Source organism: Molossus molossus, unplaced genomic scaffold, assembly GCF_014108415.1.
Source record: "Molossus molossus isolate mMolMol1 unplaced genomic scaffold, mMolMol1.p scaffold_m16_p_21, whole genome shotgun sequence".
Classification (NCBI taxonomy): Eukaryota; Metazoa; Chordata; class Mammalia; order Chiroptera; family Molossidae; genus Molossus; species Molossus molossus.
The window spans coordinates 11,628,262-11,645,426 of record NW_023425357.1 but is presented as its reverse complement, the minus strand read 5'-3'; the positions used below and the strand labels follow the sequence as shown (position 1 = coordinate 11,645,426).

At 55.2% G+C, this 17,165-nt stretch overlaps 3 protein-coding genes across 4 annotated transcripts in view; all 3 read left to right on the top strand.

Moving 5' to 3' along the window:
* AKT2 (AKT serine/threonine kinase 2) overlaps positions 1–2,959 on the top strand; it is a 51,621-nt gene extending 48,662 nt beyond the window's left edge. Inside the window, exons 13-14 of one of the 2 annotated variants that reach the window (XM_036274207.1) lie at positions 7–109; positions 1,171–2,959. In XM_036274207.1, the coding sequence (XP_036130100.1) occupies positions 7–109; positions 1,171–1,250 (183 nt within the window). In that variant the 3' untranslated portion in view covers positions 1,251–2,959. The remainder of the gene's footprint in view (positions 1–6; positions 110–1,170) is intronic. The other variant, XM_036274206.1, reaches the window with a different exon arrangement.
* A 5,676-nt stretch (positions 2,960–8,635) lies between these two features.
* Positions 8,636–12,597, top strand: LOC118638911 (cyclin P). The gene is made up of 7 exons (XM_036275048.1): positions 8,636–8,747; positions 8,824–9,065; positions 10,392–10,481; positions 10,555–10,710; positions 11,311–11,469; positions 11,561–11,712; positions 12,432–12,597. Exons 1-7 carry the CDS (start codon positions 8,636–8,638, stop codon positions 12,595–12,597), a joined length of 1,077 nt encoding a protein of 358 aa, XP_036130941.1.
* A 2,376-nt stretch (positions 12,598–14,973) lies between these two features.
* On the top strand, positions 14,974–17,162 carry TTC9B (tetratricopeptide repeat domain 9B). Its single transcript, XM_036275636.1, has 3 exons — positions 14,974–15,398; positions 15,950–16,132; positions 16,955–17,162. Exons 1-3 carry the CDS (start codon positions 14,984–14,986, stop codon positions 17,056–17,058), a joined length of 702 nt encoding a protein of 233 aa, XP_036131529.1. The 5' UTR covers positions 14,974–14,983; the 3' UTR covers positions 17,059–17,162.
* The last annotated feature ends 3 nt before the right edge of the window (positions 17,163–17,165 follow it).

Sequence of the window (17,165 nt, the reverse complement as noted above, 5' to 3'; positions counted from 1 at the left end):
CCGCAGCTCCTGCCACCCTTCAAACCTCAGGTCACATCTGAGGTGGACACAAGGTACTTCGATGATGAGTTCACTGCCCAGTCCATCACAATCACCCCCCCGGACCGCTGTGAGTGCCCGAGGCCCAAGCCCGGTGGGTGGCGGGGGGAGGGTGTCCACTTTGACCCCTTCTCCAGGAGGAGGCTCGCAGGGCTGCTGCTGTCGGGCATCTCGGGCCCACTGTGGCTTCGCTGAAAGCCACCGGGTGCCGCATGTTGCAGTGCTCTGGGCAGAGGTGTGGGCAGGAGGCACTTGGGGTTGTCAGTGCTGAGATGGCAGGTCCCTAGTCCTATTCCCAAACCGCCCAGGTCTTTGGAGCTGGGTTAGTTCATTGGCTTTGGAGCTGTTTGAGTTCTTACTCTCACCTGCCTAGTGCTGGGCTCTGCTGGAGACACAGCAGTGATGTAAACAGCCCTGGGCCCTGCCCTCGGGGAGCTCCCAGTCCAGGTGGGGTGACCGCCCTGAGTGGTCAGGGCTAGGGTGCAGGAGCACAGGGACGGGGAAGCCCAGAGGAAATGCCTAACTGCAGGTCAGGGAGGACTTCCTGTAAGGGGAGACATGGCAGCTGAGACTCGGTCCTTGGCAGAGGAATGGCATGTGGGACACCTAGAAATGGGAGCATTGCAGAGTAGGTGGGGGAGAGAAGGGGGGGGCCTGAGGGTCAGAGCGGGAGGGTCTTGGCCTTTGCGAGGAGAGGGAAATTGGGGAGCAGTGGGAGGGTTTTGTGCAGAGGGACAGGGTGCATCAGCGCTTTAGAAGGACTCTTGGCTGCATGTGGAGGGATTGTGGGCCTGAGTGGCAGCCAGGGCCGAAGCTGAGCCAGAGGTCTGGGCCCACCTCGAGGTGCACTGAAGTGTGGGAGGGGAGAGGAGATTGGGAAGCTGGGGGGTGCTCAGGTGGCTGAGTGAGCAACTCTGGGGCCCCAGAGCCAGGGCTCTGGCCTGGAAGTGGGGCTGTGACCAAGGGGCCTCTGTCAGGGAGGAAGTCTTGAGAACATCTCCGCAGCTGGGGGTTCTGCCTGTAGTCCTCCTTGAGGCTGGTGCCCCTCTGGACCCCACACCCCGGGAGTCTGAGTGGGTGCTGGGCTCTCTCAAGCCCATTCTCCCCAATCCACCTCCACTGACCCCACAGATGACAGCCTGGGCTCTCTTGAGCTGGACCAGCGGACTCACTTCCCCCAGTTCTCCTACTCGGCCAGCATCCGAGAGTGAGCAGCGCCACCCGCCCGCCGCCGCCATGGACACACGGCTGCCATCACGCCGGGGGGCTTTGTCTGGTTTTTTTTTTTTTACTTTTAATTTTGCCTCTTTTGTTTGCATCTCCATCCCTCACCCTTCACCTCCATTTATAGTTTTTCCTTCAGCCCTCTGCCAAACTCCCCTCAGCGGACCCAGCGGCCCTGCCTAGGATCCTGACCTGCCCTCACTTTTGCGCCCAGATCAGGACGGGGAGACCTCGCCGCCTGCCCCAGGACCGGGCCCTTGGTGGTCGGGAGGACTTTAGTTTTTCATCCGTGGCCCCAGCGGGGAGCGGAGGTGGAGGCGGAGGTCTGCCTCAGTTTCCGGCGGGGCCCGCAGCTGCCCGCTCTGGGTTGTGCTGCCACGGAGGGCGGACAGTGCCCTGGGCTGCCTTCCACGCCTGTCGTCAGGTTCCGCGTGTCCTGGCATGGAGTCCCGCTCCCTCCCCACACCGTCGGAAAAGCAGTGATGTCCAGGGCCAGGCAGGCCTGTGGGAGCTGCGGAGCGGAGGCCTAGGGCTCCCTCAGTAGGCTGGGGCCCATCACCAGGTGGGGAGCCTGGAGCGGCCAAGGGGATGACGACGCTGCCTCCCTGCGCCCACACTGCTCTCCTGACCCTGTGGACGAGGCAGGAGGAACATCTGGGAGCTAGCCTTCCCACCCCAAGCTCCGTGCCTTACCAGGGCTTCCTTCCAGCCGGCCTTACCTCCTGCTGGACCCTGGGCCTGGCCCTTCCCAGGATGGGGCCGGGATGGCCCTTCTCTCTGCCTGGGCGGAGGGTGCCGGCCCGTGTTGTTACACATCTCGCACCGAGACAGTATTGGGCCCTGTGGACTTGGGTGGGGAGGGGTGTCTCTGGTACGTTCTGGGGTGAGGGCCTTCGAGCAGGGAGGCTCCAGGCCACCTCACTGCCCCCCTCTCAGCCCCACGTTCTGCAGCCTTAAGGTGAACACGTGTCAGTGCTGTGGACACTCATGTGTGCCTTGGACTGTGTGTGCATTGGTGTCCTTATGCATCTGAGACACAGGTGCATATGGGGTGTATGTACGTGTGTGTGTGTGTGTGTGTGTGTGTGTGTGCAAGCATGTCCTGGCCTCGAGGGTGTGGTGTGTGTGGGTTTGGGCCCCTGGTCCTGACCCCAGCATTTCACCCCAGGGGCAGGGGTGCTGGCCTGGCGGGAGAGCCACACATGAGGTCCACTTGCTGCCCCGTCTCTCCCCTTCCCACCAACATCCCCGAGTGTTTGGAATGTAGTTTTGTGGTTTTGATCTCCCCACCCCACCTCCTGGACTAGGTAGTTCTCAGAGAGACATCTGGGGTGGGGTGGGGTTCGTGTGGGGGGTGGGAAGTCTCTTTTCCTTTTGTGTGTGTATGTCATTGATCTGACAATTCTCCCTCTTCCCCACTGGCCTTTCCCTGTTCCTCGTATTTGTACGGTACAAGCAATAAAGACTCCTTCAGACCAGGGCCTACCACCCTGGGCCTTTTCTTGCTCACGGAGTCCTGCTCTCATGGCTCCGTTAGGGGGCCCGTTAAGTCGGTGAGACGGAGAAGGTGCCATGGCTGGAGGGGAAGGGCCGCTGGGGGTGCAGCCCCGGAGCCGTTTAGGAGATCCCTGGGCCTGGGTGGCGGTGCAGTGGACAGAGACCTTCTCAGGCCCTCAGAAGCTGCTGGGGCAAAAAGAGGTGGGGTGGAGGGCCGGGGTGGGAGGGTCGGCTGGCTCTGAACAGCAAGGGTGTATGAGGGAGCACGTTCATTTTCCACAGTGCCTGAGCCCCAGAGCAGGCGCTGCCTGGGAATCTGCACCCCTCCCCCATTTATGCTACACGGGGGAGCGTCGAGGCCCCCAGTTCCCATACAGATCCCTCGGTGTCCTCGCTGGGATTTGTGGTGGCCTCCAGGTGGGTCACAGCCTCACAGCGCAGGGTCCTCTGACAGCTGGTTCCCATCTCGAATCACTTCCAGACCTGGGACCAGGGCTGCCCTGCACAGGTGAATGTAATACCCGGCTTTGCCAGGAAGTATTCGGGCTTCCCATGCGTGAAAATGTTAAGATCTTGAGTGAGGGTAGCAGAAAAGTTGAATCCAGTGTATAGAAGTCTGTTACCTGCACCCAAGACTCAAGGAGTTTTTTGGATTTTTTTCTAAGTTCGTATGGACATTATTTTTTAAATTACAACAGAATGGGTGGTAATGAGATAAACAGCAGAGGCTTATAAAGAAAAGCCTTTTCTTCTCCCCTCTAGTCACTGTCCTGAGGTGACCAGTGCTAGAGCCCTTTCACCAGCTGTCACTCAGCTCTCCCGTGTGGTCTGTCCCTGGGGACCTGTCCCGTTCCTCCGACAGGCTCCCAGGTTCGTAGCTGCTTCCTCTGTTGACGGTAATGTCCTTAGATGCAGTGGTGCTTATTTCTGTAGGACTTTTCCCAAATGGAGTTTTAGGTAAAAGAATTTTAATAAAATTTTACCAATTAGAAAAATTAAATTTTGAGTAATCTGTTTTTGTCGTGTGCACGTGGAAAATGCCACAAGTTTGTGTGTAAAGAAGAATGCAAGCAAAACAGAAGTACGTGGAAGAAAGTAAAAGTGACCCGGACCCCAGGCCTCCGGCACTGGTTTTGGTGCCCGTGTTACCTCTGCAAGTGGATGTGGCATCGAGAGAAAGCTGGTCCTCCTTTTTCTTTTTTTAAAATATTTTTTCTTTATTGATTTTAGAGTGAGGAAGGGAGAGGGAGAGATAGAAACATCAATGAGAGAGAACATCGACTGGCCGCCTCCCGCATGCCCCCCCCGCTGGAGATCAGGCCCACAAGCTGGGCGTGTGCCCTGACCGGGAATCAAACTGGCGACCCCTTGGTGCCTGGGTCGATGCTCAGCCACTGAGCCACACCGGCTGGACTGGTCCTCTTTTTTCTGCACAGCTCTTTCCTTCCTGCTCATCATGCCGAGCCCCTGGGCATATCCCGCCACGTCTTACCCGCACCCCTGCCACCGTGTGCACGCAGAGGATGTGTGTGGTCACGGATAGAAATGAGCCTCTTAGCCCCTTCTCTGCACTTGGGGGAACTCCCCGGGACACTGGTCCTGCTTTCCAGTTGCTTTACAAGGTTCCTTGGGGTGGATGCACCTCAGCTGAGGCAGCCGCCCCGCAAGAATTGACTTTATTTCCGGGGTTTTTGTTTGCTTGCTTGCTGCTGCTGCCAAGCACCGACGTGAACCCAGACAGTCCATCTTTACTACACGTGGTTCTTATTTAACTTTGAAATAATTGCAGACGAGTAGAAAACTTGGAAACTTTTAAAAATGGCGCTGAAATAATTCTAGGACTCAAACAGGAATTACACAAGATGAACCCGGAGCATCTGTGCCTGGAAGTAAGGACCTGCAACAACAAAAAAAGCCCTCGCAGGTTTGGCTCAGCGGTGGGAGTGTGGGCCTGCGGACCAGAGAGTTCCAGGTTCGGTTCCCACTAGGGGCACATACAAAAAGAAAAAAACCCTCACTAATGGCCTGTGAAGGGACACAGGAGCCAATGGGAAGAGCCTCTAGTGGGCACAGCTGAATGCAGTTTGAGCACCAAAATCAATAGTGTAGTATTGGTTACACCCAAAGAAAGTATAAAGTGAGTCTGTACTGATATAAACGATCAATGTAAGACCAGACTACAGAAGTCAGATACTTTCTGTAGATATTCTGCCTTCAAGGACGGGCAGCAGATCCCCTTGAAGTGTGGGCTGCAAAGCGACTTCCTTCCAAAGCGTGCAGTGCAGACAAGAGGCACCGCCTGACCGACTCCATCAGTGGTGATCGGAGTCAATACAGTGATAGTCATGTTGGCAGTATGTCTGACGCGGTGCAGGGAGGATGGTGCGCCCGCTGTGGCCTTCCTCTCCAGAGCTTGACAACACCTTCCCCTGCTTAAAGAAAGAAAACAGGCAAATCCCAACTGAGGGATGTTCTACCAAATACCTGAGCACTAGTTCTCAAAGCTGTCAGGGTTGTTCCAAAGGCCTGAGAAATTCACAGCTAAGAAAACCCCTAGGAGACAAGAAGCCTAAGTGTAACGTATCCTGAATGGGGTCCTGGAACGGAGAACAGTCAGGAAATTTGGCCCTGGCCAGTTTGGCTCAGCTGTTAGAGCTTCGGCCCGAGGACCAATGAGTCGCGAGTTTGATTCTAACCAAGGGCATGTACCTCGGATGCGGTTTGTCCCGGCCCTGGTCATGTGGGAGGAAGCCACTCATGTCTCTCTCACATCATTGTTTCTCTCTCCCTCCCTCCCTTCCTCCCTCCCTCCCACTGTATCTGAAGATAAGTAGAAAAATATCCTCCCGTAGGATTTTTTTTTTTTAATTTAGAAAATCTGAATAAGGCGTAGACTTTAAAAATGTATTTCTAGCCCAACCAGTGTAGCTCAATGGTTGAGCGTCGACCCATGCACCAAGAGGTTGCCGGTTCGATTCCTGGTCAGGTTGTGGGCCTGATCCCCAGTGGGGGGCATGTGGCAGGTGGCCAATCGATGTTCTCTCTCATCAATGTTTCTCTCCAAAAATCAAAGGCAAAATTTTTTTTTAAATATAATGTATTTCTAGTGGATCATTTAATTGTGACAAGTTACCACACTAATGTGTAGGATGTGAATAGGGGAAATTGGGTATGGGGTACATGGGAACTCCGTTCTATCTCTGAAACTTTTTATAAATCTCAGGTTTTTTATTTTTTATTAAAAATTTTTTTTTCTTTATTGATGTTAGAGGAAGGGAGAGAGAGAGAGATGGAAACATTGATGAGCAAGAACATTGATTGGCCGCCTCCTGCATGCCCCCCACTGGGGATCGGGCCCACAACCTGGGCATGTGCCCTGATCGGGAATCGAACCGGCGACCGCTTGGCACATGGGTCCACGCTCAACCACTCAGCCACACCAGCCAGGCTTTTTTTTTTAAAGTACAAATAATACTCATCTCCCCTTCGTGCAGGTTCCCCACAGTGTTGCACTTGACTCCCTCCCCCTCCATGTGTATATGTCTGTTCCACAATGAGGACATTCTCCTAATTGCACTCCGGTGATCAAGGTCAGGAAGTTAACGCTAAAACATTGCTCTTCTCAGACCTTAATCAGATTTCCTAGAGGTCACACTAATGTCCCTGTGTACAAAAGAGGAAACAGTTTCCTAGTCAGTGACTCAATCCAGGCTCACACTGTTGAAGTCAGTTGTCAGATTTGAAGCTTACAGGGCAAGTTACTTTGCACAATGTCCCTCAATTTGGGATTGTTGCCTGAAGTTTCCTTGTGGCTGTATTCAAGCAATGTTTGGCAGGAATTCCCGGAAATGAGGTGCCCTTCTCAGTGCAACTTACCGGGAAGATTCCAAACATCGCATTAGCAGTGGGGACTGATCCCTTGGTTAAGGTGGCATCTGCCAGGTTTCTCGGCTGTAAAGTTACTACGTTCTGCCTGGCTGCTGTGGCTCAGTGGATTGAGCATGATCCCATGGACTGAGAGGTCCCAGTTGGATTCCTGGTCAGGGCACATGCCCAGGTTGCAGGCTTGATCCCTAGTAGGGGTCACGCAGGAGGCAGCTGATCGATGCTCTCTCTCTCCCTTCCGCTCTAAAAAAATTAATAAAAACATTTAAAAAAATAAATGAAGTTACTAAGTTTTCTTTGTAGTTAACATCTTGTGTAGAGATACTCGGAGAATGTAAATATCCAGGTTCTCACCAAGTGCTCATAAAAAGGGAACAGCGAGTGCAAAGGCCCTGAGCCAGGCAGGTGCCTGATGTGTTTAGGGATCATAAAGAGGACAATGTGTCTGAAGTGGAGTGAGGGAGAGGGACAACTGAAGGAAATGAGGTTAGGTAACAACAGGCCAAAGGGACCTTGTGGTAAGGGGTTTGTTTTACTGTATGGCGGGAAGCCATTGGTCCAGCATCTCACACTTCTGTCTGCTCACTTTGCCTGGCTCACTGACCTCTCAATGCCTGGAAAAAGCAAGCTCTCTCCTACCTCAGGGCCTTTGTTCAGGCTGTTCCCTTCACTTCGGATATTCTCCTCTATCTTTCCTGGCTCCTCTTTCACGTTTCAGGTCCAATGTCACCTCAGAGAGGTCCTTCCAGACCACTATCTCTAAATTACAAATCCAGCTTTTCACTCATTCATTAACAGATATTCACTGAGTACTACGTGCTCAGCCCTGTTCTAGGCACTGGGAATACAGCAATAAAAAACAGGCACGCCCTACCCTCCTGGGACTCACATTGCAGTAAGGAGAGAGACAATAAGGCAATGAGCCCTGGCCGCTTTGGCTCAGTGGTTAGAGCGTCGGCCCACGGATCCATGAGTCACGGGTTCAATTCTGGTCAAGGGCACATACCTTGGTTGCGGTTCATCCCAGGCCCTCGTCGGGTCGTGTGGGAGGCGACCAGTCGATGTGGCTCTATCACATTGATGTTTCTCTCTTTCTCCCTCCCATTCTATCTGATAAGTGGGAAAATATTCTTGGGTGAGGAATAAAAAAAAATAATGAGGCAATGAGTGCTAAGGAGAGAATAAGTACAGAGAATGGGGGCAGGGAGTGCTCAGGGTGACACTTTGCACAGAGAGGGTAACATCTGAGTAAACACCTTAAAGGAAGTGAGGAATATCTGAGGTAAGAACATTTTGGGGAAAAGGAAACCGCCAGTGCAAAGGCCCTGAGGTAGGAACATGCCTGGTGTTGGTGGGGATGAGCCAGGGGGCCGGAGTCGTGGGAGAGGAAGGAGTAAGGGAGACTGAGGGAGGAGATGAGCTCACAGGTGTGTGTGCTCACCTGTAGGAAGATAATGTAGGGCTTTGTGGACTTTCACTTTGAGGGGGATGGGAGCCGTGGTGGAGTTCTGAGCTGAGGCCAAGTGAGAGCTGACTTATTAGGTGTGCACAGGATCCTTCGTGGCAGGATGCGGGGAACAGGCTGCAAGGGATGGGAACAGGGACAGCAGTGAGGAGGCTTCTGCACTAGTCCAGACCAATTCAATCGCTGGAGACTTTCCCCATCACTGGCCCTGCCCTGGGCCTAAAGGAGCAGCCCCAAGGATTTGCTTACCCCAGAATTCCCACCGCCCGGAGCACAGGGGCCTTCCTTAAATAGTTGTAAAGTGACTTGTAGCTCCTGTCCTGAGCTTTGACCATATTAAGCCCTGTGCTGGCCACTTAACAAACAATCTTATAAAATCCTCAGGACAACTAGTAGTTGAACTAATCTCTACTTCATAGCTGAGGAACCTGAGGCTGAGGGGTTGCTCCTCGTCCTGTGCTAAGTCGCAGGACGAGAGCTTGACTCCAGCTGCCTGGCCTTAGAGGGTTGGTGGTAGTATTCACCATGGCCAACGCACCTGCCCACCTGCCCACCTGCCCAGGGGAGGCGTGCTCAGCACGCATGCGCCCAGACTCAGTTAAAGTGCCCACCGCGGATCCTAGCCCCAGAGGAAGAGGTGGGCTCTTGGTTTCGCTCCCGACGCCAGCCTGAAGCATGTTGGTGCGCCTCAGGAGCCGGGGTCCCCCTCCCAGCTCAGGACCCTCAAGGCGCTGACCCCAGTCCCTCTTCCTTGCAGAGTCCGGCAGCCTTCCACGACCCAGAGCTTGCGAGCGCCCTAGTCCCCGACAACGTCCCCGCGGGCACGAGTGCCTCCCCAGGACGCCCGGAGAGGCCCCAGGGGCCGCGCGCGCCGCCGGGGCTGGAGGAGGCGCTGAGCGCGCTGGGGCTGCAGGGGGAACGCGAGTACGCCGGGGACATCTTCGCGGAGGTCATGGTGAGGGGGCCGGGGGAGACCCGCTGGAGGGCTGGCGCGGGCCACCCCAGTCTTTCGGGCAGCAGAGGGGGAGGGTTGGCCGAGGCCAGAGCTGCCCCTTTCGCCCAGTGTGGCCCCTTCCCGCTGACTTCCCAGCCCTGTGCCAAGTTCGTGGCTTGGTTTTACTTGCACAGTTACCCTCAAATGCCCTTTCTCACCCTCCCAAGTTGTTTGCAGCCCCATCCTTTGGTTTTTCATAGTCCCTCATACTCATCCCTCACATTTATTTAACAAATATTTAGCGATTTATTAGCACTTTTTTTTTTTAATCCTCCCTGTGCCTTAACAAAATTAATCGAGTTTCAAAGTAAATGTTTTTGAGCATGTTCTAGGCACTGGGGATACTGCGATGAAAACAGACAGTCTGTCTTCATTGTGGAAGGCAAGCAAGCAAATGTAGGTGATAACTTCAGATGGGCCATAAAGACCAAAACACAGGCTGTGGGGGTCCTCAGACATCTGTCTGAGACAGGTGCTGTCAGAAACACTGGGGTGAATTTAACACACATCTCGTGGACATCTCTCTCGGTCCAGGGACGCTGCGAGGAACTGAAATACAGCTGGGGTTTGGACAGAAATCCCTGCCCTTGTGGTGTGGACAGCCTAGTGGGACAGACAGACAACACACTCAAGGAAACACGAGCTATCTCCAGAGTGAAAATAATGAGGAAAATAAAGAGATGTGATAGGGAGGAGTGTGGGGAAAGTCAGCAAAGCTTTAGCAGAGACTTGAGTGACTGAGAAGTTGGCCGTGCAAGGAGCTGGGGTGGACGGTTTCAGGGGGAGGGAAGTTACATATATGCACAGATAAATTTGGCATAGCCTAGGGTCCAAAGAAGGCTGGGGCAGCTGGAGTGTGAGGAGAGAGCAGAGGTGATGTTGGAGCAGGGCAGGGCCTGAAAGAGTCTGAGAGGAATTCGAGTTTTTTCCTGAGGGTACTGGAAGCCGCAGAAACATTTTAAGCTGGGTAGCTCCTTGGTCATCTCTGTACTTTAGAAAGACCCTTCTGGGTGCTCTGAGGAGGATGGACTAAAGATGCTCAGGAGGTCCTATGGCCATGGGGGCTGAAGACTGGAGAGGTGGATAGGGGAACATCCAGAAGAGAGTCCGGGGTTCTAGATGGTTAGGCAGAAAAGGAGCACATCTGGAGACGCTGGAGGCCAGTTTGGGTGTGGCACGCATACCACCTCCCACTGGTGCAGAGAGGCTGCCTCGCCCAGGATTGGCGTTTAGGAGAGATGCTGAGGCACAGGTGTGGGGAGTGAATGTGTCCCTACCTAACCCCAGGTGTGCCGCGCACTGCCCCAGAGAGCCCTGCCCCGCACTGTGACCCCGGAGATGCGCGCGCTAGTGGTGGACTGGCTGGTCCAGGTGCACGTAAGTAGGTACCGGGAAGGGGGCGGGGCTGAGCCTGTGTCGCAGCCTGGTTGTCACCCGCGCCCCTCCCCAGGAGTACCTGGACCTGGCGGGGGACACGCTGTACCTGGCCGTGCACCTGCTGGATTCCTACCTGCGGTCGGGCCGGGTGCGCCTGCACCGCCTCCAGCTGCTGGGCACGGCCTGCCTGTTTCTGGCGTGCAAAATGGAAGAGTGCGTGCTTCCCGAGGTGCGTGCTTCCCGAGGCACTTCCGGGGTGGGGCGGGAGCGTGAAGCCCTTTCAACTCGCAACAGTCAGGTTAAACAGCGACTGTGTGCCAAGCCCCGCCCAGCGAACGCTTCATGTCCTCTTGGAATCCCAGCAGATCTGGTGAGGTCGGGGCTGCCAATGTGTCCCTTTGACATTGGAGGAGATTGAGGCCCAGGGAGGGACACATTTGCCCAAAGTCAAGCAATTGGCACTTGGACTTAGTTACAGTAGTGATCGTCCTTATTGAGGAGTCACAGTTAAAATGTGTGAACTCGGTGCATTATCAAAACTGCCTGGTAAAGTAGGAGCGACATCTCCATTTTTACAGATAAAGAAACAGTCTCAGGGCGCTTCCCTCAATGTCCATGTCACAGAGTGCGGAAGTGGCGGGGTTTGAACTCGAACCCAGACCTTTCTGGCTCTGAAGCCTATAGTCTCCAAGACTTCCAGACGACAAATCAATGGCCCCATTTTGCAGATCAGAAAACTGAGGTCTAGAATGGGGATGGAACCGAACCCAGGGCACGGAGTAACAACCAGGGTCCAAGACTCCCCGACCTCTTTCTCCCTAATCTACAGTCTGCCTCCCTTTGTTTCCTGGGTGCTGGCTCCTTCTCCCAGGCCGAGCTTCTGCGCGCCGAGCGCCGCATCCTGAGCCGCTTGGATTTCCGGCTGCACCATCCAGGTCCGCTCCTCTGCCTGGAGCTACTGGCTGCCCTGGCAGGGAGCAACCCCCAGGTGTGAGGGGCAGGGTGAGGCCTGTGTGGCTAGGGGGCGTGGCCTGGGTGGTATAGAGGTGTGGCCTGAAGTCTCCCCGAGGCTTTCACAGGTGATGCTTCTTGCTACCTACTTCCTGGAACTGTCTCTGCTGGAGGCCGAGGCGGCTGGGTGGGAGCCCTGTCGCTGCGCAGCTGCGGCGCTGAACCTGGCACACCGTGTGCTCGACGTGGCGGGCTCTGGGGTGGAGCCGGCGCTTTACAGGTACGGCCACAGAGGAGGGTCTCTGCTCCCCAACCCGCCAGGTGGCGGCTTCAGGGTCTGCCTTTCTGGTCTCTGTCTTCACTTTCTCAGGGTAAGAATCAATTATGGAGGGGCTAGGGGAGAACAGGGAAGGGACGTGATGACACCTAGACTTGGTTTTTCTGGGATGTTTGCCTAGCCCTGGGGAAGGGGGGGGAGCCATTCCATTTGCTTTTCTCTGGACCTGTATGAGAGAGTGGAGTGTTTGTCGAGATTTGGGGACCCTTAATCTCATCCAGGGTGGAATATAGGATCTCCCCAGGCCCAGAAGATGATATAACTGCGTTCCAGGGTGGGGGATGAGAGGTCTGCTAGCCTCTAACCACGAGTGGGGTGTCCCTTTAGCTGCTAGAGACCCCACCTTTCTGTTAACCATGCCACCAAGGGGCAGCCGGTGCTCACATGGTAGAGCTGAATGCCTGTCCATCTTCAGCCCTGTCCCTTCCCTCCTCGAGGGCCCTGGCTCTCCCTAATTGCGTCCTGTGGGGAGAACCAGGGGTCTGCCCATCTTCGGCCCCTTCCAGTTACCCTCTAGATGGTGTGCCACGTGCCCCTGAGCGGTTTCCGGGGACCCAAGTCAATGTGTCTTCTCGGTCTCGAGCCCCCAGCTCCAAGGACAGGCCACCTCCACCGCTACCCCTTGCGGCCACCTTAGTTTCCTTGTCTCCCCTCCGCCACAGCCCCGCAGAGCTGGGCCCGCTGGAGCCGTGCATGGCCCGCGCGGTGCTCCTGGGCCCCGCGCCCGGCCGCGCTGCCATCTTTCTCAAGTACGCTCGGCCCCAGCGTCAGGGCACCAGCCTCTTCGCCGCCCGCCTGCTCCGCCGCCCCCAGCCGGGGCCTCCCTGAGCCCCGAGACCCCATCAAAAAAAACTCCGTGTGTGTCAGTCTCCCACTTCAATAAAATCGTTTCTTTTATTCTGAGCGCTGTCCGTTCTTATTGGTCGAATTCTGGTCCATCTATCGCTTTTGATTGGTTACTTTCTGGGCCTCATCTCTCTGATTGGATGTTCTCACCAAATCCCTTAATGAGGAAAATTACAGACTCCTCCGCGAGGGGGCATTGGCGGGCTTCCGCCCACGCTGCGGCGTGGCATCAAACTGGGATTCCAAGCGCAAACACTTGCAAGAGAGAGGTGGACGCAGAGGCTGAGAGGAAAATCGCAACGCAACCCGAATGTCCCTCAGTCTCAGAATTGGGAAGAATCTAGGAGGGATGAGGACTGTAGGAAACTGAGAATGTCCGCCGCAGTCATGAGTTCTACCTTGACGTTGCCAGGTTTTCAGATTTTGTTCAAGTGAAGCTGAAAACCTGCAATTCTAAAAATATCTCTGCTTTCATATGCTGACAACGAATTCAATATTTCTTTAATGGTTGCACAAGCCCAACACATCACGTATGCTGGCCTGCATGGGTCATCAGTTTGTGACATTATGGGTATTTGATAGCAGGAGTTTGATAAGTGGGATTTGATTTACTTAACCTCATTGTGGTGTAATGAGGTTGTAAGTTAATATTCAAAGTTTTAGGACACTGCCTGGCACCTAGTGGGTGTTGTGAAAGTGCCAGTGTTTCATCCTAGCAGGACTGTGAGTTAGGGACAGTGGTTTCCTGTTTCTACTGAACTCCTGGCACCTAGCCATGTAGCAGGTGCTCCGAAAATATTTGTTATGAACCAATGGATCTCCATGATTTTAATTAAAACACACCTGAGATGCAGAAAGGTGACCTCCCTGCTCTGGAATTCCATCTCAGGAATATTAGATTCTTAACCAAGCCAGGGTTTGGAGGTGCAGGGAGGAGGAAATTTCTGTCCCAAGATGTTCAAGGTTGGAGGACTAGGGATGGTGGAGAGCCTCACTCAGCAAAGTACAATAAGAAATAAAAGCAGATACCGCTGTTGGAATGGAAGGTGCCTTGTTCAGGTTTGGGATTGTTGGATGGGGCCTGCCATGGGACCTCCTGGCGGAGGATGTGTGGTGGGAGGGGGAGGGGAGGACAGTGGAAAAACAAGCTTGGTTCTTGGAGGTGAGACCCAAGCTAGGGTCTGGTGGGGCCAGGGGAGGGTGGTAATATATAAAGTTATTCATTCATTCAACAATAATATGGATGCTGACTCAGAGCTAGGTACTTATGATCACCTATCTCATAGCCTCACTGATGATAAGAAATACAGGTTGCCAACTGCTCGGTATGTACCAGGTCCTGTGCTAAGTGCTTTATCTGCACAACATAATCCAGTTCCTGCAACTACCCTGAAGTAAGCTCACTTGTAATCCCGGTGTTACACAGAAGGAAGGAGTTCACTTACCTGAATTCCCAGCGGTTTTCCTACTCAGACAGTGAGCTTGATGAGGTCAAGAAGCAGATCTCTCTTGCTCATAGAGTTATCCTCCCCTCTAGGAAGCCTCTGCTCACCGCACAGTCTAGGGCAGGCACCTCCGCTGGGCCCTCAGGGCCTGTTGTGTGTCCTCTATCTTGGGCTTGGCCCCTCTGCCTGTGCCTCCCCCATCCTCCCCTGAACACTTTGCCTGCGCTTCCCAGGCTAGCCCACTCTAGGCTGTCACTGGCTACTGGTCTGTCTCCTCACTGGACTAGGGGCTCCATGAGGGTAGGGCCTGAGGCTCACTCACTCCCTGCTATGTCCCAGCATCACCCAGCCCAAAGCTGGGCACAGGAAAGATATCAGTATTTATTTGTTGCATAGATAAACAAATGAGTTTCAAAGTTGCTATCATTGTTCTTCCACGTTACTGAGGAGGATACAGGGTTCCAGGTAATTTAGGTGATGTGTCCAAGTCATATGTAACTAGTGAGGAGAAAAAGCAGGGAATTGAATGTGGGCAGCTTGAATCCGTAGCCTGTATCCTTATCCAACATGCCAAATGCCTAGTGGGTTGAAAAGCAGCTTTCCACGAGGTTGAAATCTTCCTGTTCTTTCTCCCAGACTTGTCCTTTCCTTCTAGAAAGCTTTGGGAGCTTTGGGCACGGGGGAGGAGAGCAAGCAGGAGGGTGGGGAGAGTAAGGTGAGAGGGGAGGAGGAAGAGGTGGGCTGGAGAATGAGGGCAGAGGCTGATTTGAAGGAGAGAGTGGGGAAGTCTTGAGGGGTTTCTCTAGACCCATAGGGGGCAGCCGGAGTCGGCTGCCGGAGGTGCGGGGGCGGAGAAAGGGTGGGGACTGGCCCCGCGGGGGGCAATGCGGTAGCTGCAGCGGCGGCCGCAGGAGTTTCCCACAATGCAGCGCGGTGCGCTGTCCCCGGTGCTGATGCTCAGCGCTGCCCCGGAGCCTCCGCCGCGCCCGCCTCCCGCCCTCTCCCCGCCGGGCCCGGGCCCCCGCCATGGCTCGACTCGGCCCAGTCCTGCCCCAGAGCCGTCGGGGGGCCTGGGCGCGGCGCTCGACAGCAGCTTGCGGGCCGCCGTGGCGTTCAAGGCGGAGGGCCAGCGCTGTTACCGAGAGAAGAAGTTCCGGGAAGCCATCGGCAAGTATCATCGGGCACTGCTGCAGCTGAAGGCGGCGCAGGGGGCCCGCCCTGGAGGCCTGCCCGCCCCCGCCCCCGGGCCCGCCACCAGCGCGGGGCCAGCGCGACTCAGCGAGGAGCAGCGGCGCCTGGTGGAGAACACGGAGGTGGAATGTTATGATTCTCTCACGGGTACGCGGCCGTCGGGGGCGCAGAGGGTGCATTTGTGACCGGGCTGCAAAGTGAGGGGCAATCATGAAGCCTTGGGCGGGGTGGGGGGCGGAGGCTTGAAGGGACCAGGGCTGGGGTCTGTGAGGGGAGACATCAGAACTTATTGAGAGGGCTTGGGGATGTAGGAGCCACCGGGATGGAAGGAGCTGGGATGCAGGAAATGGGCTTTGGGCGTCCACCGCAAACCTCAGGTGAGAAAGACTTACCCTAGATGGGCCATTTAAGGCCTCATCCCTCACCTGAGATCGCCCTTAGTGGTACGCCCCCTATGGAAGCCGCCCGAGAGCTCTCTTGCCTGTGTTTTTCGCACCCTCTAGAGGCGGCGCAGATTGATTATATTCTGATTGGTCAGAAGCTGGGCAGCCCCTGGTGGCCGGAACAGGCATTTAGGCCTGGCTCGCGGTGGGAGAGGGTGGGGGTTCCCCGCAGGCTGAAAGCCATGCTCTTCGAGGTCAGGTGAAGTCTGGGGTTGCCGGCAGGCTCTGAGAGCGCCGGTCCTGGTGCCCCCGCAGCCTGCCTGTTGCAGTCGGAGCTGGTGAATTACGAGCGGGTGCGCGAGTACTGTCTCAAGGTGCTGGAGAAGCAGCAGGGCAACTTCAAGGCCACCTACCGCGCTGGCATCGCCTTCTACCATCTGGGTGACTATGCACGGGCGTTGCGCTACCTGCAGGAGGCCCGAACCCGGGAACCCACAGGTGAGGGGGCAGAGGGCAGGGCGGAGAAGGGACAGGGGCTGAAGCAGAGGGAACAAGGATAGGGAAGCCAGGGCAGAGCTACGCCAAGGGAGCGCTGTACCAGCCACCCCACTTCCACCTCTCCACCTACTCCACACCCACTCATTCTTCCTTAATATTCACCTAATCACCTCTCACGTATTCACTCTCATTCTGATGTTTCCCATTCAGCCGATTCCCTATCTACTCCCCCCCCCCCCATTCATCCACCCCCTCACTAACCCAGTCCCACACTCACCTGTCGGCCACCTGTACTCTCAGCCACCACTTGTGGAGCACTTGCTGGGGGCAGACCACAGGGTGGGAAATGCCAGAACATCTGCAGGGGGTGGGACAGGGGATGGCAGAGCTGGTGGCTTGTTCCTTGCCCTTTAGGAGATCACAGTCAGTGTGTGGGTGTGCAGACAGACACAATACACAATTTTGTATTAAGAGCCAATGAAGAGGAGCACAATGTGCATGACACGGGCTGTGGGAGCGGAAGCAAGATGATTCCCTGGTAAATGGTTTGGAGAGAACAGGCTTCTGCAGATGTCACTGGAGGACAAGTGGAGTGTACCAGGAGTCTCAGCAGAGGCATTCCTGGAAGCAGGCATAGCAAATGCAAAAGTCTGGGGGTGTGACATGTCCCCTCCCTTGTTGTGGCTGGGCTTTTGGAGAAAGGCTCTGGCAATACCAGCAGGGGAGCCACTGAAGGCTGGGGACAGTGTGTGAGACGAAGTGCTGCAGATACCACCTGCTGCCCTAGGACACCCAGATAATGCCCTGCCCACCTCCCTGCAGACACCAATGTCCTCCGCTACATCCAGTTGACTCAGCTGAAGATGAGCCGGTGCAGCCTGCAGCGGGAAGACAGTGGGGCCCGGTCTCGGGATGTCATTGGCTGAGGTCAACCTGGAGGGACTGTCCCTGCTCCCTCTCTCCCACCTCACTGTGTAACTTTCCTGACTCACGTATTCTCTGGTAAAGCACTTATCACTGGTGATCAGAATCT

Bases quoted from the DNA above. Each gene is read 5' to 3' on its own strand.
- LOC118638911 (XM_036275048.1), top strand. From the start codon at position 8,636: ATGGCCAACGCACCTGCCCACCTGCCCACCTGCCCAGGGGAGGCGTGC. The intron at 8,748-8,823 runs GTGGGCTCTTGG...TCCCCCTCCCAG, and splicing joins TCCTAGCCCCAGAGGAAGAG to CTCAGGACCCTCAAGGCGCT. The intron at 11,470-11,560 runs GTGTGAGGGGCA...AGGCTTTCACAG, and splicing joins TGGCAGGGAGCAACCCCCAG to GTGATGCTTCTTGCTACCTA.
- TTC9B (XM_036275636.1), top strand. From the start codon at position 14,984: ATGCAGCGCGGTGCGCTGTCCCCGGTGCTGATGCTCAGCGCTGCCCCG. The intron at 15,399-15,949 runs GTACGCGGCCGT...GTGCCCCCGCAG, and splicing joins ATGTTATGATTCTCTCACGG to CCTGCCTGTTGCAGTCGGAG. The intron at 16,133-16,954 runs GTGAGGGGGCAG...ACCTCCCTGCAG, and splicing joins CCGAACCCGGGAACCCACAG to ACACCAATGTCCTCCGCTAC.